The sequence below is a fragment of the Phaseolus vulgaris genome, chromosome 9 (assembly GCF_000499845.2).
Source record: "Phaseolus vulgaris cultivar G19833 chromosome 9, P. vulgaris v2.0, whole genome shotgun sequence".
Lineage (NCBI taxonomy): Eukaryota > Viridiplantae > Streptophyta > Magnoliopsida > Fabales > Fabaceae > Phaseolus > Phaseolus vulgaris.
Window position 1 is genome coordinate 16,823,556 of NC_023751.2, and position 23,731 is coordinate 16,847,286.

A 23,731-nucleotide genomic window follows, 5' to 3' on the forward strand; every position below is an offset into this window, starting at 1 on the left:
TTTGTGAAATTGCACACGTGTTGGAACTGTTACTAGGATGGTTGGGGTGTGTTGTGTTGTGTTGTGCTGTGATGATGGAGTTAGGTAAGAGCACAGCACAGGAATGTTGAGCTGAGCTTGAGCTCGTTGGATTGGACAGGTCAGCGCCAACTTTAATAACAAAACCAAATCCTACCATCCGATCATAATAACCCTTCAACTTCATTCTTCCATCAATTTCTGTTCTGTTCTCTCTCTCTCTCTCTCTCTTTCTCACTCTCCAACACGCGCAGACACACAGCTTCTTCTCCCTTTCAGCAACCATGGAGAGGGTCATCGGCGGCAAGTTTAAGACTGGTCGGAAAATCGGAAGCGGTTCTTTTGGAGAAATTTATATTGGTCAGCACCACCATATGTTTCTTTCTCTCTCCTTTTTCTTTCTATTTTTTGAACTGGATTGGGGTATGTTGCTGTAATTTGGGAGGCATCGTTTTTCCTGTTTTATAGATCTTCATCTATCTCTGTGTGTATTGTTGTATGTATGTATGTCTGCATATGCTGATCATTGCTTGCTCTTTTTCGTTTTTTTTCAGCCTCAAATATGGACACCTCGGAAATTGTTGCCATCAAGATGGTTAGTCTTCTTTTATTGTTTCTGGGTTTCAGCTACTTTATCATCTAACTCGAATTTCGTTCGTGTTGAATATTGGGTAGAGTACTAGGACCGGCTTAGGTTCATTATTTGTTTTTACAAATGACCGGAAAAGGATCGTTTTTCTTTTCGTTTATTTAATTGTTTACAAATATTTATGTAAAAATAGTGAAAAATGTTAATACAAATGTTTTGGAATAAGAAATGAAGTCAATAATTTGATGTTGATGTAATTATTTGTTGAGACAGAAAATAGAAATGTAAATTAGGTTCTTAATTATGTGTGCTTGTCCAGCATGCGCATGGTGGATGGGGATAAGTGTTGGGATGGGCACAGTCTGTAGTGTGCATAAATGAATGAAAGCTTGGGTCAAAATTTAGTAGAGAACTTTGCTTGGTTGATGTTTGCAGTTGTCTTTTGCCCTTCTTTTGGTAGTCTGCTGCATATGCAGTTATTAAAGGATCAATACATATGGTCTAATTGTGACTTATGGTGCCGTGTTCTGATGTTGTAGGAAAACAAGAAGACCAAACATCCACAGCTATTGTATGAGGCAAAGTTATATAGTATTCTTCAAGGAGAAAGTAAGTTATATGGAAGAAGCACCTCAATAATTTAAGAAGCTATTTTTTTTTCTCTAAATTCCTCTTGCTCCTTGGAGTTTAGGTGGTGTTCCAAGTATGAAGTGGTGCGGTACTGATGGAGACAATAATGTTCTAGTCATTGATCTTCTGGGACGGAGTCTTGAAGACTTTTTTGTCTATTGCGGGAGGAACTTTTCATTAAAAACAGTTTTGATGTTGGCTGATCAGATGGTAACCACTTATTCATGTCTGCATTGCTTAAGTTTTCTAGGAACCTGCATTTGTTCCTTCCTGACTATTCTATTCCTATGTTTCTTGCAAATTACTGTATTAGTTTTGTCTACGTCTTAGCTAATGCTTGCATCCATGGGAATTATCAATAGAAAATTAAAAGTCAATTTTGTTAACTTGACTCCAGCTGACAAGAATAGAGTACCTGCATTCCAAGGGATTTTTGCATAGAGACATCAAACCAGATAATTTTCTTATGGGTCTCGGGAGGAAATCAAATCAGGTAACATCAGCAAAATTCATTCTATTTATTGGCTCACTTAGGTGGACTGTTTTCCTCTCGATAGTTCCTTTTATACTTACAACTTACAAGTTCTCTTATATGTTTTCTGCAATTTGTTACATTTACAGGTTTATATTATTGATTTCGGACTGGCAAAAAGATATAGGGATCCAAACACAAATAAGCATATTCCTTACAGGTATGTTTTTTTTCTTATTAGATTTGTTTTATATTTATTATCTTTTCATGCCATGCATTGATGTTTTCCAGGTCTAGCAGTGTCTTGTTCTATAAGGATTTCCAGTGTCAAATGAATTTGATTGCTTTTCCTTCTACCAGGAAGCTTTCCTTTTGATTTTCAGTATACATGTATTTGCTTATTTTTATGATAATGTATCAACTAACGAAGTACAGTTTTCCTGTTTCTTATTTTTTAATGTTTTACTTAAGTTTTGGAGGTGGAACTGAATGATATCATTTTGTTTTAATCTCATGGTGGCTTGACATGTAATTAAAATTAAAATAACAAAAAACCAATAAGGAACAGTATACAAAGTGTTCTTTATTGAATACCATGTAAGAAATATTCTTCATTCAAAAATTGTATACTTGTAATCTTGTAATCACCAAGATTTTGTAAGTGGTTGAGTCATTGCCTCTATCTCCATCCTTGCATTGTATTTTACTAAAATGGATATTATATTCTTTTGTTTTTCCAAAGTAATAAGACGAACATTGTTGTTTACCACTCAAATAGTTCTTTTCCTGAATTCTTCTGACTGATTTATTCGCAGTGTTGCTTGTGCTTTACCAGTTTTAGTTTAATTAGCAAAGATATCATTGCCTAATATTTGTTTTAACGTTGATAAACTTATTACAGAGAGAATAAAAGCTTAACAGGAACTGCACGTTATGCAAGTTGCAACACTCACATGGGAATTGGTGAGCAGAATTAACTTTTACCTCTATAAATACAACTTATAACCTACAAATTGCCCACAAATTGTTCTTTGTTTTGTCAGAACAAAGTCGCCGAGATGATCTGGAGTCTCTTGGCTATGTTCTAATGTACTTTTTAAGAGGAAGGTATGTTTCTCCTATTCATTGTAATTTCCCAGGCATCCTCATTTAGAAACGAAATAGTGCATGTAACGTATATCAATGGCATTGTTTTTTCTGGTAACTATATGGTTTGACTATCTGGTTCTGGCATTTCAGCCTTCCTTGGCAGGGTTTGAAAGCTGCCACCAAGAAGGAAAAATATGACAATATTTGTGACAAGAAGTTATCGACTCCCATTGAGGTATATCCCGGTTTTCAATTTCATCAAACAGTTGAATTCCCTTCACCAGTACAGTTTTCAGTTTTCTTTTACACTGAACCTCATACTGTGGCTCACTTTGGCTAGTGGAAATGTGGAATATATTTGGATTAGGGTAGATTCTCCTTCCTGCCCTTTTCTATTTCTTGTCAAGGGTGGGAGGAAAGGACTGTGTTGGCAAATTGAGTAGGAAATGGAAATTAGAATTATGAAAAACAAGACATAACAACGACAATCCTTAAGTTTTAGTTCTTCTCTTGTACATTTTCTTATTGAAGTTGTCTGTCCCTTACATGTTTACTAATTTCTGTTTCCGATTTCTTGTTATTAGATGCTCTGCAAATCATATCCTGTGGAGTTTGCTACATACTTTCATTATTGCCAATCTTTGACATTTGATCAACACCCAGATTATGGATACTTGAAGCGCCTGTTTCGTGATTTGTTCAAACGAGAAGGTATTGGCTGTATGTTTAACATATTCTTGATTTCAAATACTTTATCTGCTAGTTTGAAATATAGCCTGCTGTTTCTTGAAGATGACAATGCTCATATGCAATGATTGCTTTCAATATTAAATGCAGAAGTATGATATGTAAATAGCATCATCCAGTATTTAACATTTTTTCATCTTTCATCTAGTCATTCTACATTTTGTGCCAGAGTATCTTTATTTTGGCACAAAATTATTCTTGAGGGTATAGAGCTAATGGTTGGAGAGAAGCCCAACTTCAGTACAAAGCCATTTATCTTACTTTTATGGTCTATTGTTTCTACTCTTTATTCTTTTTCCACAAGCACAAGGTGTGGAATTTTATGAATTATTTTATTTAATTCTTAATGTTTGTCATTGTTACCGATCTTGGGGTTTTCAAAGTTTCAGTTATCATATTTCTACGGGTTTTGAGTGTATGCATCTTCTCTTTTTAACAATTTTTATTTGCTGATCTTAATGAGCAGGATACGATTCCGACTATATATATGACTGGACCATCCTAAAATATCAGAAGTTGCAACAGACAAAGAAACAAAATCAATCATCTGTTAGTACCTTCTTTGACTATATTGCTTGCTATAATATGTTTTCCCTTGGGTTTGAAATTTTCGTCAAAGCTTCGTCATCTGTTGTGATGATGAAATTGTGGCAGAAAAAATAAAATAGGGAAGAAGAGGAAATATAATATGTTGGAATATTTTGAACTAAGAGCAAGGAATATGATATTTCATTCTATTGATCAGCAATGTTTACATGTATAATTATTGAAAGAGCAAAAGTTGACTGACAAATAAGAGATATTATTCTCAATAACTAACACACTTCTCCTTAAGTAAGAGTGTGAGCGTATTATGAATTTATTTGCTCTTCAAACTGAGACAGACATATAAAGTCACATGCAATACATAAATCTTATCTTCTGTCTTAAGAACTTGAATTTATTGTCAGGTAGTGTCTTGGTGAAAACATATGCAACATGGTTTTCTGTTTTGTAGTTAGCAAGAGTAACATCTCTATTTTTCTGCACTTATCTTTAGAAAATAACTTATATGTTGAAATGCTTAGTTTTTCCATAAAAAACGGTATTATAGTTGTTCCACTCCATCTCTTTCTTGAATACCTTCACAAGACTTGAGTTGTTTCCTTTCAATGAAGGTGTTTCATCAATTCTAGAATAAGCAAAATCTCTTCCCAACAATTTTATTTTGTTAATAATACCCAATAATGTTTTTAAGTATTCCTTGATTTTCTAAGACTCTAATCCCCTCATTAAATTAAGGATTTGCATTCTTTCATTTCTAGCATATTCTTCATTCAAATAATCCCAAATTTCTTTTGTTGATTTGAAAGCTATGATTCTTGTGAAGATGGTTGAAGAAACACCAGCATACATGACTTTGCTTTTGCCTTGGTTTTTTGTTGTTGTGACTTTTGATTTGGGCCATAGTTAGGATTTGGAATATCGTGAATTGAGAGCAAGGAGTTTGATATTTTATTGATCAACATTTACATTTATAATTATTGAAAGAGAAACAATAGTCTTTCAAATTGCTCCTCAAGTAAAAGTAGTAACGGACTAACTTGCTCTTCAAGTAAAATTGTTAGCCTATTAAGAATTTATTTGCTCATTAAACTGAAATAGAAATATAAAGTCATGGCAATATATAAATCAATTATTTAACATGCGAGTTTGTGATCTGTTACTTTTCTTATTTTCACATTGAAATCAAAACCATTTTGTATTGGTATAAAATATTCAATACATATATGTAATATATCAAATGAGAAGTCTTTATTATGACAATACATGAATGGTCAAGATTAAAAGTTAGTTAGTGGTCACATGACGTCTTATAAAAGTCTTGCATGTTTTTTTGTCTATTTATATTTGATTTAATGGTCTATATTTGTTGTTTTCTTTTCGTACAATGAGAGTTTTTATTTGATATGTTTTCTATATGTGTGTGTATTAGTATTATAGCTTGCATTTACTTGAGTGTATTAGTTTATATGGATTTTCTAATAGTTTTCACATTAAACTTTCTTGATATTATTCTCTTACTGGATTTTGTTTTGACGATTTGCAGCCTTCAGCTGCATTGCCTAGCAATCTAGAATCAGCAGTTGTGGAAAAGCATAAAGGTAACTTCAATCTTGTATCATATGATTGAAGGATGTTTTATTATAGAGATACTTATCCTAGAAAAACAGTATTCTACCAAGTTTATGATTTGCATGCTGAGATTTGTATTTTCTTGCAGATTGAATTGGAATTTAAAGGGACATTTTAAGCTTACTGAAAGAAAACTAAAAGAAAAATAAATTATTGGTGCTTATACAGAAGTGAGTTGGGTTCAATGTTTTCAAAACTAGACTGGTTATTGACTACTAGTTCAAGGTTTAATAATTCAATTACAGTCAAATGCATATTAGCGAAATATTAGTTACAATTAAATAATGCATAAAATAATATTTAAGAAATACAATATTATATCTTTATATCTCTAAAAATTAAAAAGAAAACATCATTTTTGGATTCTCAACATTCAATATATACATAAAAGTCACAATCAAATATATCATAGTACTTTGATCTAATTTTGAACATTACTAAACAATGCCATTAATGATAAAATGTCTACATTCATAAAGAAGTGGAAAATTATATACTTTAGTTTGGTTTTTCATTTTTTAAGAAAAGATCAAAACCAAAAGTCATATTAAGCATTTTCATCAATCCATGGTAAACTGGTTTTGACTGATTTTCCATTTCGATTAACTTTCCGTAAGGTTGGTTTAGTCTGGTTTTCAGAACATAGTTTAATTTTCATTGGACTTTGTTGTCCCCGAAAACAACTTGATAACTTCTGATATTCTAAGATTGTGATCAATACTCAATGTGGATAGATATTTCCCATTTAACTGTTTCTATTATTATATTTGTTGTTGTTATGGGATGTTGAGTGTCTTGTTTCCAACCTGGGATACATAAGTCGTTATGACAAGTTTTTGCTTACTGTAATAGTGTTGAACTAAGATGCCTATGCTTTACATTCCCTTTTCAGGAGCCAATGATTCAACTCATGTTAATGTAACAAAAATGTTAGCCAGTCTGGAACTCCCAAATGCACGTGTGCAGCCTAAGCCATCTAATGCTCCGAATCTGGATGCCAAGATTCGGACTGAGAAACATGTAAGTCACCTCAATGAAATTTCTGCCACTGGCTTCGTTGTGTATCCCTCATCTAAAAGTAAAAAGTATATCCTCTGAATTTCTTGCAGATGGTGCCGTTTCTATTTTTTGCATGTTAGGAGTTGTTAGTTCAATTATACTGATCTTTGATTTGAATTTTGTTTGGCTTAAAATATTCATTTGTTTGAGACAAATTTTTGCAGGGCGTGAACAATATTCCATCTACTTCCTCTGCCTTGCCCAAATCCTCTACAAGAAATGTCTCGAAACCAGAAAAGCCCACAGGAACCTCAAACCTTGGTCGTGTATTTGGGAGTAATTCCCGTGCTTCAAGCAGCTGGATTCCTTCATTACGCCGAATTTCTTCGGCCAAATAGGTAAGAAAATCACTTATCTAGAATATGAACTTGAACTCTGCTATATAATGAATCACGCTCTCAATTTTTTAGTTACTGATTGCTGTATTTTGACATTTTATGCCATAACTGTAGAATATTTTGCTGAGCCACTGACTCTGTTTGTTTCTTATAAAACAGGTTTATGAAGGTGTGACTTGGAGCTCTTTTAACATTTGCTAATGTCATGTATTCATTTCACTCCACCAGCGGAACATTAAATTAAGACTGTAATGACAAGCATGATACAGTGACATGACAAGCTTCCTGCACATGACACTAATACTAAATGTATGGGCGGATTCATTGTTGCTAAGTGAGATTGATGCTGTCATTTTTAAGAGTTGGAAAGAGGGAAAGGAAGTAAGGGAGTATGGACGATTTTAAAGAACGAGGCATGCTGGTGGATGTCCCAAACGAGGCCCAAGGTAACGAGGCCCAGGGTAATTTGTTGGTAGGCCTTGAACTGTAAGAGTTTGGCGGGGTTGCATTGTTTTCTCTAATCATGATGAATCAAACTTGTATGTGTGTGGGGAAGCTACAATCATTCTTATTATACCTTTTCTTGTTATTTTATTTTTTCTATTCATCATTTGTTTTTCTTTCAAACATTCTCTACAAAAAATTAGTTGTCATTTCTTTGTACAGTTAGTTTTCTCATCATGAGTATAATCACATTGTACCTCAATCCCAACAAGGGAATTCTTCATAATTCAATCCAATTCATGACGATTTGAAACTAATCGGGTCCATGTTTTTTATTCAAATAGTGTTGTATTGTATCCAATCTACGAACTCGAGTAAGTATTCTACTTTCTAATAAACATTCCCGTGGTATAGTTATGATTAGAAGAATTTTGACAACTAGCAAACATTCAACATTCCAAACTAGTAAGATATGAAACCCTGCAAAATGCTGGTGCATGGCTTTTTCAATTGAGAAAATTATTAGAAATATTTAGACTTAAGGAGTAATTGTCAGTCTGCATAGTTTACGCTTGTTAGTCTTCAAATGGTCCCCGGAACGATCATCAACTGATTGATTTATCAGAATGACAGATTGTAGCAATATATAACAGCTACATATATTTTAGCAGTAATCAGCAACAAAATTAAAGAAAAGATGTAGTAAAGAAGAGAAAAAGCACCCTGTGTCGTATGCTTTGATTAAGAAAAGACAAATGAGCCAGGCGGGAACACTATAACCAAAAGAATGAAATTGTCTCCATGCCAAGGGAGACAATGAAAACAGCACAGGCCTGTATACGATTAAACTTGTACCTGGATGGATCCAACTTGCAATGCTAGTGTGACGTTTATCAAGTTATCAAAATAAAGAAACAACTTACGCGTGGGGTCCCCTAACTCTACTTTAGAAAGTGATAGTGGTGACAAAGGAGAATCCTAGTAATGATGAACTCCGCTGCCACAAAAACAGGTCCTTAACTATTTGTGCATGAACCACTAAGAGGTGGAAATAAAAAGCAACAGCTTAAGTTGGCGACAAGAATGAGTGGCCTTTAAACTGGGTCCTTTTGTTCAGCACTAAGAATCTTTTACATTGTTTTCATTTTCCTTAATAAGAAGCACTTAGAAACAACGTCATATTTTCTTGTTAAATATCTCACTGTTGCTCATCCGTCCTATCAGCATCTTGTCCTTGCTTCTTCATTTCTCCCTCATGCCATGAGATCTTTTACCACCCGTGTCTACTGAGTCCTGAGTGATCGAAACCTCGTTAAGCTTCACAAGTGAGTGTAGCATTTTGGTTTCTATATAAAAAAACTTCATTTCAAGACAACCACTGAATTTTCTTATTCGGGCATTACAAGTTATCATGAGTATATAGAAATTGAAACAATGACCATAAGGACTTTTATGCTTCTTGTAATTCTTATGATCAAGCTTCACTCAGATGAAAGCACCTAACTCCTTTTCTATTTCAGTGAGCCCGAGAGCGTCTAACTCAAAATGCTCAGTCCATCAACTGGAGAACATAGATGAAAATGCTCCTGCAGATTGGACTGCATCATCCTGTCCCCCACCTGATACTCCAACTGAGTCTATGGAGTTCCTTGCTAGATCATGGAGTCTTTCAGCCATGGAACTCTCTAAAGCATTGCACAACACCGACATTACGATCTCCACCAGTATAGATATGCCACTTTCTTGCCCTTCAGGTCACCAATTTGATACCAAGAGTTCCACTGCTTCAAAGGATGTAAGAACATTGACTGTGTTTAATTTGAAAGACTAATTTAAATTAGGCCATTAACTCTTCTTTTAGCCACTTTCCTCTTAGTTGGCTATGCAGCACGTAAACAGGCAATCATGCAAATTCTATGTTACCTCTCTTAAAAGATATCCAATCTCTATGCCACACACACACATGCCTGCAGTGAAAAGAAAAGGAAAAAGGAGAGATTCTAAGCCCTCCAAAAAGGCAGTTTCAGAGGAAATAATTTTTCCATAACCTAGACCTTTCTTTTTTTATGGTCCTAGGACTCTTCAATTTTAAGAAGAATCTAGTACTGCTGTTTGTGTATGTAGCTTTTATAATTTAATAACTTCATATTGGTTCTGCACTTCTGATGCAAGAATTTTGTGCAGTTATCTAACTGTTGTTATCCTCCAATTTCACCAGGAGACAGTAGCGGAAAGAAGGTACATTATATTAACTTATGTGATGATAAATATGATCATAATGCATAAGAATCAATTTGGCCCATTGTTCAGTTTCAGTTAAGAATTTGAAGCCTGTCATTTGCCTCAGCTTGCTTTTATGACTATCTGTTCTTTTATTGTGGTCTAAATGAACTTCACTTCACTCACTATAACCGTGCAAATTTAGACAAGTCAATCATCACGTAAAGCTGTTTTAATTTCCCCGTGCCAACAGCTGCGAACCTTCAATTACAAATAATCACGAGCCACATCTACAAAACCTTGTTTTTGCACTGGGAGTGAATTTTTAGTGTGTATAAATTAATAACATTTCAATATATCCTGTACAGGATTTACTTTTACTCCATCAAGCACTCAGTACAGAATTCCTTTCCGGTCAAAACTTGCTCAGAAATGGGGTATGTTGCAATCAACTTAATAGTTTCCTTCATTAAATATGCTCAAATACCAACGCAATCTGATATTAGTCAGTATTTGTTTCATTTATTAATTTATTGGTGCAAAACTATTGCTCACCAGCTTTACAGGAGCTTGCTAAGAGGGAGGACAATGGGTAGGTGGTTGAAAGATCAAAAGGAGAGGAAAAAGCAGGAAATTAGGACCCATAACGCTCATTTGCATGCTGCAGTATCTGTGGCTGGTGTTGCTGCTGCTATTGCAGCGGTTGCAGCATCAACAACATCACCTGAATTGCCTTGTGCCAACCAAAAGACCCCCGCTCCCCTGGCTACTGCTGCAATTGCATCTGCAGCAGCTTTAGTAGCCTCTCACTGCATTGAGATTGCCGAAGATATGGGAGCTGAACATGACCAAATCTTAACAGTAGTCAACTCCGCCATTAATGCAAAAACCAATGGAGATATAATGACTTTAACCGCCGGAGCAGCCACTGGTATCAGAATTTAATGTTTATTTCTCTACTTCAGACCAAACTCAGTTATGCTTTTAAACAGCATCACTTGTTAGTGATATTTAAGTAGGATCCATTTATGAGGCATAAATCAAACCTTTTTTAGTCTTCTGCTAAATCTGCATTTTGACCAAGTCATCTTTCTCCATAAAATAACTAAAGCTCAAATGTAAAGAACAATATTTATACTTAATGAGCAACATAATGGTAAAAAAAAAGTGGGTCCAAAACCTGCAAGCCATGGATTCATTTCACATAGATATTGTCAAATACTAACACAAAATATAGTGAACTAAATGCTTGGTTGGCAGCCTTGCGAGGAGCTGCTACTCTAAAGGCAAGGCTGCAAAAGGGGCCTGGAGCAACTGGCATTCCTCTAGTTGAGGAAAAGTGTGACGAAAGCAAAGAAGCAAACATCTTGACAGCACTGGACTATGTTTTTAAAGGAGGAGAACTTCTCAAACGTACAAGAAAAGGTGTGTTTACTAACATGTTTACGATAATGGCTTGATTGGAACTGGAAAGAATAAAAGAAGAATGTCAGATGTTCAAAGCAATTTACATTATGAACATCAATAACAGTGCTATTTTTAACTCTTATTACAGGAGATCTTCACTGGAAGCAAGTCTCTTTCAATATAAATTCAAATTTGCAGGTATTGCTATAAGACATTTCAAATATTCATTAACAAACCATGGGCATGAGCTCCAATAATTTTTAAGTTTGATACAAGATCATAGCTGACCAGAAAATTTTACTCGTTTTGGAAAAAAAAGTTGATATTGGACATTGGCAATGCAAAGAAATGAATGCAGTAGCAGCTTTAAAATTATAATTAGAAGTAGAAACTCAGCATGGCCATCTTCTTATAATCTCATCATATCAATCAATTATACATTTGTTTCAAGTATAAGCATATTTTAACTATAATGTTCATGAAAATCAAGGACTTCAATTCAATCAGTCAATATTTTTCTAATGACTCCCATTAGTTTATATATCAAGTACGAGCTCAGATATGTCTAACATACTCGCATGGCATGTTTTATGCAAGTTTCTCAATGCTATTTGATGAAACATTTTTTGTAAAGATGGCTGCCCAAATAGTCTCTCAGCTCAGGTGATGAGCCTGGTTTATCTGATCCTCCCTAGATTCCCACAATGGTGGGAGCCTTTTGAGAAATCAGAAGTAGCACTATGGCAATAATGTAATTTGTGTAAAACTATTAACTCCGAAAATCCTTTCATAGAGAATCATAATTATTGGTTGTGCCACTATCTCCATTTAATAGTTATTTGAACTAATACCAAATGACAACAGGTTGTAGTCAAAATGAAAAGCAAGCATATGGCAGGAACATTCACAAAAAAGAAGAAATGTAAGCATCTTTTCATACATAGTTCCTTCTTATTTTATTCTTGCCAGTTGCCACTCTCTCTCAACAATATTAAGGTATGGTATGGCCTAAAATGGCAGATATAGTGACCGGCGTTTGCAATGATATCCCAGCATGGCCTGGACGGGAGAGGGAAGACATCAATGAAAAGAGGGCATATTTTGGAATAAAAACAACAGACAGGACCATAGCATTTGAATGTGGAAGTAAAGGAGACAAACAGTTCTGGCTTGAGGGTATCCAGTATATGTTGAATTGCCGTGTCAAAGTAACATTATAAAAAAACATTAGGATTGACATTGGGATTGCTGAATATATGCCTTTTTTTCTTCCGCTTTCCCTCTCAGCGATTGGAGAGTTACTTTATAAAGGTGAAGAGTTGACAGTGCCGCTCTAAGATTTCGTTGACAACATTACTGAGACTTCAGTGATTTCAGTGCACATGTATGGAATCTAGAACCATGCTATTGTCACTCTAATTCCTTCAGAAAATCAACATTATCAACAAACACCTGCATGAAGCAATTAACAAGCCATGTTATAAAAAAAGAGGTTTGCAAGTGAACTTAAACATAATAGGAAGGATTCCATTAGTGCATTATGCTACACAAGAAGTCTTTCGAGGTAAATAGAGAAGGATCAGTAGAAAGATTTGGAAAAGGTCTGGCATATGAATTTTACAGTACAAATCTTTTTAGTTTGGTGCTGAACAAAAATCTTTAATTTATCTGTAAGTCATTCCTCTGGCAATTATACTATCTTCTTACGCATTACAAATTCCACCAAGCAATTCGTAAACTCTTTCATTGGTGCAAAGTATCTATCACTAGTTTTGTAAATTTGTTGATGACTAATCTCTGACAAAGAACCTAATTGGTGGCTTGGAATCACTCCTCAACCTCCAGTCTGTTGGCATTAACTCATCAACATAAACATTTATGACTTCATTGGTGGGATGTAGGCAAATTTTATTAGTGACAAGGTTAAAAGGTGATACCAATTTCCAACCATCAGGGTCCAAGCAAGCTACAATCTTGGTGTTGATACCAGGCAAGGGCCCAGGTTCAAGGATAATCTCCCCCCCACATAACTTGATTGCTTCAGCAGTCTTATAGACATCATTTGTGCCTATTGCAATCTGTTTAAACACAAAATGTGTTGAATTCTTACAATGCATACAGCAAAATTCGCGGAAGCCATACAAACGTCGTAAACTTTCTCTTGAAAACAGAAAGAATAGAATCTACCTGAGCATAACCATTTCCTTTGTTATAATCAGTGACGCCATAGTTATATGTTAGTTCTAGAACAGTATTCTTATCTTCAGGACCATAGCCCATAAAGGCTACTGTGTACTGGAAAAGAAAACACAACAGAGAATTATCACAGCAAGAAATTCACATTTACAAATATCCAAAAAAGTAATTAGCATAAAATACTCAAAACATGAACTAAATTTCTGAAACTTCCTAGATTTTCGTATTAATGCCTACCCTTCCAAAATAGTAAACAGTTTTCAACAGGGACAGACCTATTCTCATGTTCATGATTTAGGCAGTCTATTTATCAGATGAAATGCACAATTATAGATGTGTTTCAATGACCCTTACGTTCAGTTGAAAGTGAATCCGTTGTGAGTATAACATTCACTTGAACGTGCATCGGAAAATGTGTTTTGAGCAAAAACAAACACACACAATATAGTCAGCACATCACACACTAAGATTTCTCAGGAAAACACTATAAACATAAATAGAAGAGATTTATGTCAGGAACTCAAATAGCCACACGTAAAAGTTAAGTTACCTTGTCCTGAGGATTGTCCTTCTTGCGAAGAAGTTTCATTCCAACAGCCTTTGAAATCAAACAAAGACAAGGAAAAACAGTAAGGTCATAGTGATGAAGGAACCTTCACGATTAGAGTAGTAAAAACCACTCACTCTTTGATAGAAGGCTATGGCACGATCGAGATCGCCTACTCGAAGCATAACTTGGCATAGAGGTTCAGATGTAGGTCTTCTCTCCAAAAGTTCAAACTTATAACCATCAGGATCTTCAATGAAAGCAATTTCTGAACTGCCATTTCTAACAGGCCCTGGTTCTCTTGTAACCTTTCCTCCTTTTGCCTTTATTATATCTACTCTCTTGTAAATCTACGAAGTTTCAGTAGAAAACCATAACAATCTTAATTTTCTCAGAACAATTCATAAAGCATAGATTAACACTGACACCAAAAATAGTTGTAAATTCGAATAACAATTTCATTCCTTGGCGATAACAAAAGCATTTAACAACACAGCTTGACTAAAGACTAAATTAATTGTAGATAAAGGCTCTGAAGTCATTCAACAATTGCAACCAAAAAAATATAAACAACAAGGAACTTGAAAATTCAAAATCACAGCTGGAGATAAGTTGGTTTTCCACATTCAAGAAAAACAAAACCCAGAATGGATTAATGAAAATTAAACTGATTCTGTGTTTTGCATTGCATATGCAGTGACAGTTGTAAACAATATTGCATCATTATCTTTCATTAAATGGCTTACATCTTCAACTGCAACACCAAAATGACCAAAGCCACTTCCAATGTCATAGTTATCCACTCCATAATCTGTTATCTCCATAAATAGTAAGAATGATGAGAAGCCATTTTGTGATGATGTTCGAGCATACAAAATAATCACACAGAAAAGAGTGGCATTCGAATCAGAACTCACTGTAAGTAAGTTCAACTGTAAAATTAGAATCTTCGGGCCCATATCCAAGAAAAGCGTTAGAATATCTATCTTCAGGTATATCACGTTTTCTCAATAGCTTCATGCCAAGGCATTCAGTGTAGAACCTGCATCCCAGCAATGTAATCAAATTCCAAACATTTACATTAAAGTATCAATGAAGTATCATTTCTCAAATTCAAGTATAGCATACTTTATAGTCTTCTCCAAGTCCCCAACACGGTACACAACATGGAGAAATCTTCTGTTGTCATTTTTAACCCAATCAAACAAAATTTTCTCTGGTTGGGCTACATTTTCTGCAGCAGTAGCCTCTGCTACTTTCAACAACTCTGATCCTTTTGCACCAAGCAACTTAAATTGTGGGAGAGCTGAATAACCAAATGGAATATATAGCAGAGAACCAAGTTATAACTAATGATTTGAAGAGTTTGTGGGTAAAATGGAGAAGGAAAGTACATGTATGTACCAATACCACCAGTGGTGACAAGGTGAAAGAGAGCAAGTCTTCGTGAAGTAGACGATGAAGTGGTACATGGTCTCAGCATTGAAGCAGTTGGTAACATTAAGGATGATGCCATTGCTAATCAAACAATGCTCCTTTTGTCTGTAAATCAGTGTCAAATTCCACCCAACATCTGTCTCTCCTATCTGTAAGACTTTTAATATGCTATGTTCCAATTGGCTCTTGCTATATCCATCTTAGGCTTCTTCTTCCTGCACCTCCATTACTTCTTCAGCCACCTCCATAAATTTTTAAATTTCCAAAATTACCCTTCAAATGAAAAAAACAATGTTAACAATATGGATTATATAATAAAAATTACAGCTTCTACATTACGTAATTCAGAAGTCAAAAATTATAACTTCTGCATTACATACTCCAAAACCTATTTGACATCATACAATACCAGATTATGTAATTCAAAACTTATTTAAGAAAATAAATATACTGAATTATATAATCTGGAAGTAAAAAATTAAAAACTAACAATACCAAATTACGTAATTTGAAAATGGTAATTTTTAACTTCGGGATTACTTAATCTGGTAGGTTTATCTTCTTAAATAAGTTTTGGATTACATAATCCAATATTTTGAGTTGTTAAATAAGTTTCGGATTACATAATCTCTGAAAATTGTAATTTTTTTCTTTCAGATTACATAATCTGTAATATAAAACATTGTTTCTATTTTATTTTTTTATTGAAGAATAATTTTGGGAATTTAAAAATATATGGAGGTGGCTGAAGAAGTGATGGAGATACAGGAAGAAGCCGTCTCCATCTTATTGGGCTGTTATATTTGGAACATCATAAATTGGACTACTGGCCCGATATAGTTTAAAAACAGCCTATTTCTCTCTCTACCCCATAATTTCAATCTACACCCCCAATAAATTTGAAAATTTCAATTTATCCATGTGGAATTAAATCCATCATAGTGAGTATTAATTGTGTTGGTGTTGAGTGGTTGTACATTTAATTTTTTTAGTTTTCAAATCTATAATTCAAAATTCATAAAATTTTATGAATACAAATTTGTATTGCGGGTTGTATATTTAAAAAAATAAATTTATATTTTTGGATTGTATATTCTAAAATATAATCCAAAATAAAAATTTATATTCTATATTCAAAATGTTTCTATATTCAATTTTTTTTTATTTTAACATTTTTAATTTATTTTTATGTTTGTATCATAGTCGAGTGTAACATTGCTTTGCACTCATTCCATAAATATCTTTTAGCAATTATTGTTGAATATAAAGATGAAATCTTGATTTTTGACTAAAATATCAGATAAAATAGATAAGTTATCTTGTATGGAGGAATATGATATTATAGAGTTTGTGACAATTGAAGATGAATTGGTTCAAAAAAAACTACATTTGCCTTTTTAGAATACACAAGGTGAGTAGAATTTCATATCACTTATGTAAAAAATATGACACATTCTAACAAAGCAAATGAAAGGAACTACAAACACGATTTGGAGGTCACAAGTCGACAAACACATACATTACTATTGAGTTGTTAGCAGTTTATTAAGAATTAGACTTTAAACATAACTCAATCTCATAAATCTAGTTTATAAGGTGAGGTTTGCATACACTTATAAACTATAAAATGTTATAATTTTTATTCGATGTGGGATCTCCAACACACTACCAACTCTATGTGAGACTATATATTATGGGTAGTCCGATAACAGTCTGATAGCGGATGACTTGATAAACCTAACAAAATTTTGCTATGATAGAATCTAAATGAATCTGATATCATATTGAAAAGTGGAATTTAAGCTTAACTTAACCTCATAAAATTGGCTTAAAAGGTAAGGTTTGCACCCACTTATAAACTATGAAATAGTTGAGCAAGAAAATAACTTATTTGGGCTTTTAAAGAACTTAAAGGTTTACTTTTGAGATTAAATGTGCTCCTTCCAATAGTGATAAAGATCTTGTTTTAATAAATTTAAGTATTATTTTTTTAAGCTTCCATCATTATATGTCAATTTCATATTAATAAAAAGATTAAAACAAAGTGTAAAATGTTAATGGATATATACCAGCTTGAAAAGTTATTATGGATGCATGGAAATTTGTGATACATTTATGAAGTGTGTGAGACATTTTGAAGTTGTTTGTTTGCTATGATCATCATTCTCTGAATATATTAATGATATATAATTCATACGCACAAGAAAAAATCTGTTAAGTCATGGATATAAAAGGTGAAGCGTTTGGGGACTACAACATCAAATAGGTATGTTAGTTTGTATTCATTAGTTATTGTTAATAAACAGGTAAAACTTGTCAATTTGATATTCTTGTTTGTTTTGTAAATGCACTATTAATTGAAATTGATGTGAGTACTTTAAAATAACATGAGAGACTTGCACACTTGTTGGGATGCAGTAAACAACGTCATAAGACTATAAAATGAAACTAAGGCATCATTTGAGAAGAATCTACACATTGTGGTTTAAATATTTGCATAAAAGATTGCAATGGTTCGTATCTAAATATGTTTTGATGCATATGATTGAAGAGTTTGACCGAGTTAGATATGTTGGTATTAATAATGAATGTTGTGGTTATACTGAGACGTACGTTAATTGGATGCAAGTATTTATCCAATTACTATCCATATTTGTTAGTCTCGCAGCTAATTGACTTGATTCTTGTCTATTTTGTGGATTATTTTAATTTATTGATTTAAATAAATTCTAGTTAAAAATGTATTGTGATTTACGACTATCTTATAGAATACATTTATATGAAGTCAAAATAAATAATGTTAAAAAACAATAACAAGTTGTATAAAGTAAAAATATAACACAATTTCAAATTAAATGAAATATATTATTAAAATGATTTTAAATTCACATACAATTTTTCCTTGAAGTGGAAAACAAAAAAAATATAAATGCACAACATAATTAGCTAACTATTGGACTTAAGTCATCTTTCGCGTATAATATGTGAACATCCAATATAAATGACCCCTTCATCCATCACTTCATGGGCCAATAGGGGGCAATCTAGGTTCTTTCCCATGCTGAAGTATCTTTAAACATTTTTGTCCACAATCAACGACTTTTGTAATACTTTGACAATCTTCTTGAATATACCTTGTAGTCATCCAAATAACATATGTCAGTGAATATACTAAAATAAACAATAAAAGTAAATAAATAATACATATATAATACTATAATAACTTACCAGATTAGTATGGTTCTATTGTACACGAGTTTGTCTCTATCATCTTGATTATGAGGGTGACAATGTCTCCAGAGAATTTGTCTTACTCATCATGTTCTACTACATATGCATTGATCACATCAACACCACTACCATGAACAACTTGTTCATAATCTCTTCTACGGACCGACATCGTAACTCTCTATTTACCATTATCTTAAGATGCACCACCTCTTGTCCTAGTCAAAATTACATATTACATAATTCTTATATCAATAAAAAAATAATTTAGTAAAGTTATTTTTCAAAAGATGCATTTTAAGTGTACAAATCATAATATATTACGTTATTGAAAAATACATTACAAATTGTCTAATTCATAACACATTTCCAAGTATGGAATTGCATTTGGAATTGTGTAATCAGAAATATATTTTCTAATAAGATAATACATTCTGAATTATGCAATTCAAAATGTAATTGCAGATCTAAAAATGTGTTCTAGATTGTATAATTCAGACTATATACAAATTTTGAAAAATATATGGATTGTACAATCCAGAAACTTCCTAGAATGTCAATTCAAAATAAACATACACAATAACATGAATGAAAATCAACTATAAAAATCAACTTCTTCCACCAGTTCTAAGATGATTCCTGATAACAAAAAATGGTTATAACAGTGAGTCTAAAACAATAATTCAAGGAGGATCAACGGAAATGCCCTTTACAAACTTGCATGACTATTTCTTTCTCTAGTCCTCCATATGAAATGTGCTATAGTTTAACAGAACAATTAAAATTATAAAATTATACCTTAACATCTTTAAATATATTTTATTTTTTTAATTACATGATTTAAAATTTTTCTCTCAATTATGAAATCTGAAATATAATTCATAATTTTGAATTAATCAATTTAAAAGGAGACTAGTTTAGAAAGTTTCCAACTCATTAAAAATTTAAACTTAAGAAACAAGGATGAAAATATAGGACATTGAAGAAAAGTTATTGACCTTTATCGGATTGAGCTTAATTGGATGAACAATAACTCATTTATGAATAGTTAATAGCATTTATGTTTTTAATCAATTAATTACATTTAAAGTAATTAAAGAAAAAAGGCTATGCCTAAAAATCCATTGACCTGAGGTCGATGTTATTAAAGAAATGATTAGGTTTCGTCGCTTTCAAAGAAAAAGAGGTCCATTAAAAATACAAAGTCGATGTGGTACAATGAGCCATGAAGTGACATGAGAAGAGAAAGTAGAGGCATGGCACTACCGTCATCATGCCTACTTATTACTAAACTAAACCCAACCTTAACTCTTTCACACATGGCTGAAGTAGCCACCATGTGCAATGACAACGTTAGACCTAATTATCAACAATAAAATATTTAGACATTTCATGTGAAAGAAACACTGGTTGACAATTTTATTTTATCAATGTAATAATAATAAGATGCATCAATAATTGGGCTTAGAAAAGGGAAAATGTGATGAAAATATGGTGTTATTAATATATATAATTGTTGTTAGTGAATAAAGGTGGTGGTCAACGGGTGAAGTCCAATAGGGTTGCATTAACAGGGCTTTTCGGTGGCATATAAATAAAATGGCAGCATGTTTACGATGAGTGTGGAAATTGTTTGTGGAAGATAGAGGCATGGCGAAAATCGCTCTCGGAAGCGCCAGAGAGGCCACTCGGCCAGACTGCATTCAAGCCCTTGTCGTTGAATTCATCGCCACCTTCCTCTTCGTCTTTGTTGGCGTTGCTTCTTCCATGCTCACTGGTATGTATCTACTCTACTCTATAACAACGCAACGCAATAATCATTCATACTAACGTTACATATGTGTATCAGAGAAGCTTGGTGGGGATGCACTCGTGGGGCTGTTTGTTGTGGCCGTCGCACATGCACTTGTGGTGGCCGTCATGATCTCCGCCGCCCACATCTCCGGCGGCCATCTGAACCCCGCCGTCACCATTGGCCTCCTTGCCGGCGGTCACATCACCGTCTTCCGTTCCATCCTCTATTGGATTGATCAATTAGTTGCATCCGCCGCAGCTTCTTATCTCCTTTACTTCCTTTCTGGAGGACAGGTAACGAACGAAGCTCGTCAGATCTCTCTTATTTATTTATTTATTTTTGTTTACTGTTTCTTCGTTTGCAGAAAACTCCGGTTCATACGCTGGCCGCCGGAATTGGGTATGGTCAAGGGGTGATTTGGGAGATTGTGTTGACCTTTTCTTTGCTGTTGACTGTCTATGCCACCATGGTGGATCCAAAGAAGGGCCCACTTGCTGGGCTTGGCCCAACTCTTGTTGGGTTTGTAGTGGGGGCCAACATCCTCGCTGGTGGGGCTTACTCCGCTGCTTCTATGAACCCAGCGCGCTCTTTTGGGCCTGCCTTGGTTACTGGCAACTGGACCGATCATTGGGTTTACTGGGTTGGGCCTCTCATCGGTGGTGGGCTTGCTGGTTTCATCTATGAAACTTTCTTCATTGATCGATCTCACGCTCCTCTTCCTCGTGATGAAGAATTCTAATCAGTAGATCATCAAACACTATTTGTTTTAAAACTTCTCTTTATGTGTAATATATCTCCCAAAATAAGATCAACCATTTACTTCACCCTGGATCTTAAATCTTGTTTTAGACATATTTCTCTGCAAGTATTAGTAAAACTATTCCGTCCTCAGGTATGAGAGATAACATCGTTAGGGTCAATTACCGCATTCGAAGTATTTTCTGTTTTAGAGGTTCGTACTCCGTCACAATTTTATCCTGAAAAGACGTCACGTTAAGTTGAGGAAGTATATAAACTGCCATTGACCTCGACTTTTGAGTGATGTAGTACTATATTGACATACGAGAAAAAAAAACAAATTACATAAACCTGATGCAACAAGAAATGTTATAACAAAGAAAATGGTAAGATGAAATCACACAATCTTACTACTCTTAATCACCTCATTACATAAGCTTCATTTGTTTCTTATACATGTAATTGTTTTTTTTTTATATTCTTAATTTAACCAGATTAAAAAATATTTTATTTATAAACCAAATTAAGAGGGTTCTATATAAAGACTATCTAAAACATGCTTAGAAATTAAATTAAGAATATGTGTGCAATTTTGAGGTAAGGTAGATGAGATTTAATCAGACAGATTTTGCGTATATTAACCGATTTAATAAATATTGACGATTATAAAGGAAATTGATAATTTGATATAGTATTAAAAGTAAATTATATTTTAACCTATAACAATAAAATGAAGTATTTGGAAAATTAAAACATTAAAAAATGATTGTTCTATGATGTGTACATTACTGCAGCGTAGTCTCACGAAGCCAAACCCGGCGCCACATTTTCTTTTTTGTATACAATTGTTATTATTAAACACATCGTCCTTTTATAAAGCAATTATGAGTGTATTACTGAAATTAAATATGAAACTAAATAATCTATTTATATATTCAGTTACACGTGGCAATTTGTTCGTGTATCAAGTTTTTTTCCTTTACCTTCTAGGTCTTAATAAAACATTTTGTTACTAAATTATTATCTTTTTTATAATTTTGTCATTTATTTTTTTTTCAAACTTTAACTTACATAATTTTTATAAATTTTACTGATATGCTCATTTTAAACAAAATAATAACTTGCACGGGGAAGAAGAAAAATTGAAAACTAGAATGACTATTTTTTTATGAATTCTTACAATATAATATAATTTTTATGTACTTTTATTTTTTTTTCTATCACAAATTTAGCTACCGCTGATTGAGACCTTCTTAAACGTTGGATTCTTGAGTTGTTTTCTTGGACTAGCCCTTAAATGTTCTTTAAATGTGTGGGTAGTTTGATTTTTGGTTAATGTTTAATTAAGACTATTAATGCTCTCTTGTCTTCTTTATGTCAATAGCTAGAAGTAAGTTTCGCAAATGTTTAAAATGTTTGGGTGATATATAATGCTTTGAACTTTTTTTCGAAGTCATGTTTACATCATAATCATAATCTCAAACATAATCATAATTTATAAGATTCTACGTTCATGTTTTATATTTATTTATTATTTTTACTGATAAAAATAAATAAATTGAGTGGATCATTAAAATCTATAAAAATTTAAACTTTTGATAATATTATTCATATAACATATTTTTACTTTAATAAATATTTTTTATAATTTTTATTTTCAAGATAACTTTGCAGATAACTATTTTATTTTCCTTTCTTTAGCTTTCATTCCGAAGATATAATTCAGTTCTTTTCATTTTTGTAGGTAAAATATTTTTCTTTTTAAAAGTTTTTCCTTTTATAATCAATTTTTAGTTTAAAATTCATAGATGGTTGGTAAAAAAATTAAATAATACTAATATTTTTCTGTTACATTGATTTGATTATAATTAATTGAAGAAACAAAAGCTTTTTATTAGCGTAGGAAAATGATTGTTTGACACGGATTACTCCACCTACATTTCACTAAATATTAATATTTTAATTATTTTTAATTTTTGTAATTTTAATAATTATTTTAATATTTTACATTTTGTTTATATTTTCATTAAAAATATTTTTTAATTTTTTTTATTACAAATATTAATATTATATTATAGAGGTAAACACCAGGTGTCAAAAATATAAAATTACAACAGTTCTCTTCTTTTTATTACTAACATCTGGAGTAGGATGTCATATAGATTGTATAAAGTGACGATATTGATATCTTCAAAATAATAATAATTTGACAATTTAATATAAATTATTAATATATACTACGTAAAATTAGAAAATTTCACTCCATTTGGTTAGTATCCGGAAACATTCAGATTTTGACAGGAATTGTGGCATATTGATCAGAAACGGAATGGGTATCGTTATACGAGTGAGCTGCTGTGACGAAGAGAACCATTAATGGCAAGTCTGCACTCTGCAGTAGTTTGTTACCTCACCACCACGGATCAGCGTTGGTACGTAAGTGTTCATAAAGCAGATCAAAGTACACTGAAACAGACACTACCACTTACATATGCATGTGTGTGTATATATATAGATATAGATAGATATATATAGTTTGTTATATCTAAGCTAAGCGTAAGTGCAAGAAGAAGACGTGACAAGAGATGAAAGAGACATGCTT

At 33.0% G+C, this 23,731-nt stretch overlaps 4 protein-coding genes across 6 annotated transcripts; 3 read left to right on the forward strand and 1 right to left on the reverse strand.

Annotated features, from left to right (window-relative positions):
* Positions 1-7,878, forward strand: LOC137822740 (uncharacterized). The gene is made up of 15 exons (XM_068627722.1): positions 1-378; positions 573-613; positions 1,147-1,216; positions 1,299-1,447; positions 1,635-1,730; positions 1,859-1,929; positions 2,611-2,672; positions 2,753-2,816; positions 2,949-3,033; positions 3,383-3,509; positions 4,012-4,094; positions 5,635-5,689; positions 6,613-6,740; positions 6,944-7,117; positions 7,277-7,878. The coding sequence occupies exons 1-14, from the start codon at positions 303-305 to the stop codon at positions 7,115-7,117; spliced, it is 1,281 nt and encodes a 426-aa protein (XP_068483823.1). The 5' UTR covers positions 1-302; the 3' UTR covers positions 7,277-7,878.
* Positions 7,879-8,672: 794 nt separating this feature from the next.
* On the forward strand, positions 8,673-12,483 carry LOC137822741 (VAN3-binding protein). Of its 2 annotated transcripts, XM_068627724.1 has the most exons (9): positions 8,673-8,886; positions 9,082-9,356; positions 9,746-9,799; positions 10,150-10,218; positions 10,340-10,712; positions 11,042-11,206; positions 11,337-11,386; positions 12,053-12,110; positions 12,209-12,483. In XM_068627724.1, coding segments are annotated over exons 1-9 (1,245 nt in total). In that variant the 5' UTR covers positions 8,673-8,885; the 3' UTR covers positions 12,409-12,483. The 2 variants fall into 2 exon arrangements, with proteins under 2 accessions (XP_068483825.1, XP_068483824.1); XM_068627723.1 differs by lacking the exon at positions 8,673-8,886 and having other exon boundaries at positions 9,036-9,356.
* Positions 12,288-15,545, reverse strand: LOC137822742 (lactoylglutathione lyase GLX1-like). Of its 2 annotated transcripts, none has more exons than XM_068627725.1 (9): positions 15,336-15,545; positions 15,060-15,237; positions 14,849-14,973; positions 14,678-14,742; positions 14,069-14,281; positions 13,935-13,982; positions 13,376-13,483; positions 13,126-13,266; positions 12,288-12,640 (listed from the first exon to the last, which is right to left on the reverse strand). In XM_068627725.1, exons 1-9 carry the CDS (start codon positions 15,445-15,447, stop codon positions 12,599-12,601), a joined length of 1,032 nt encoding a protein of 343 aa, XP_068483826.1. In that variant the 5' UTR covers positions 15,448-15,545; the 3' UTR covers positions 12,288-12,598. The 2 variants fall into 2 exon arrangements, with proteins under 2 accessions (XP_068483826.1, XP_068483827.1); XM_068627726.1 differs by having other exon boundaries at positions 15,342-15,525.
* Positions 15,546-19,906: 4,361 nt separating this feature from the next.
* LOC137822743 (aquaporin TIP4-1) lies at positions 19,907-21,215 on the forward strand. Its single transcript, XM_068627727.1, has 3 exons — positions 19,907-20,373; positions 20,446-20,684; positions 20,756-21,215. Exons 1-3 carry the CDS (start codon positions 20,247-20,249, stop codon positions 21,128-21,130), a joined length of 741 nt encoding a protein of 246 aa, XP_068483828.1. The 5' UTR covers positions 19,907-20,246; the 3' UTR covers positions 21,131-21,215.
* Positions 21,216-23,731: the final 2,516 nt, after the last annotated feature.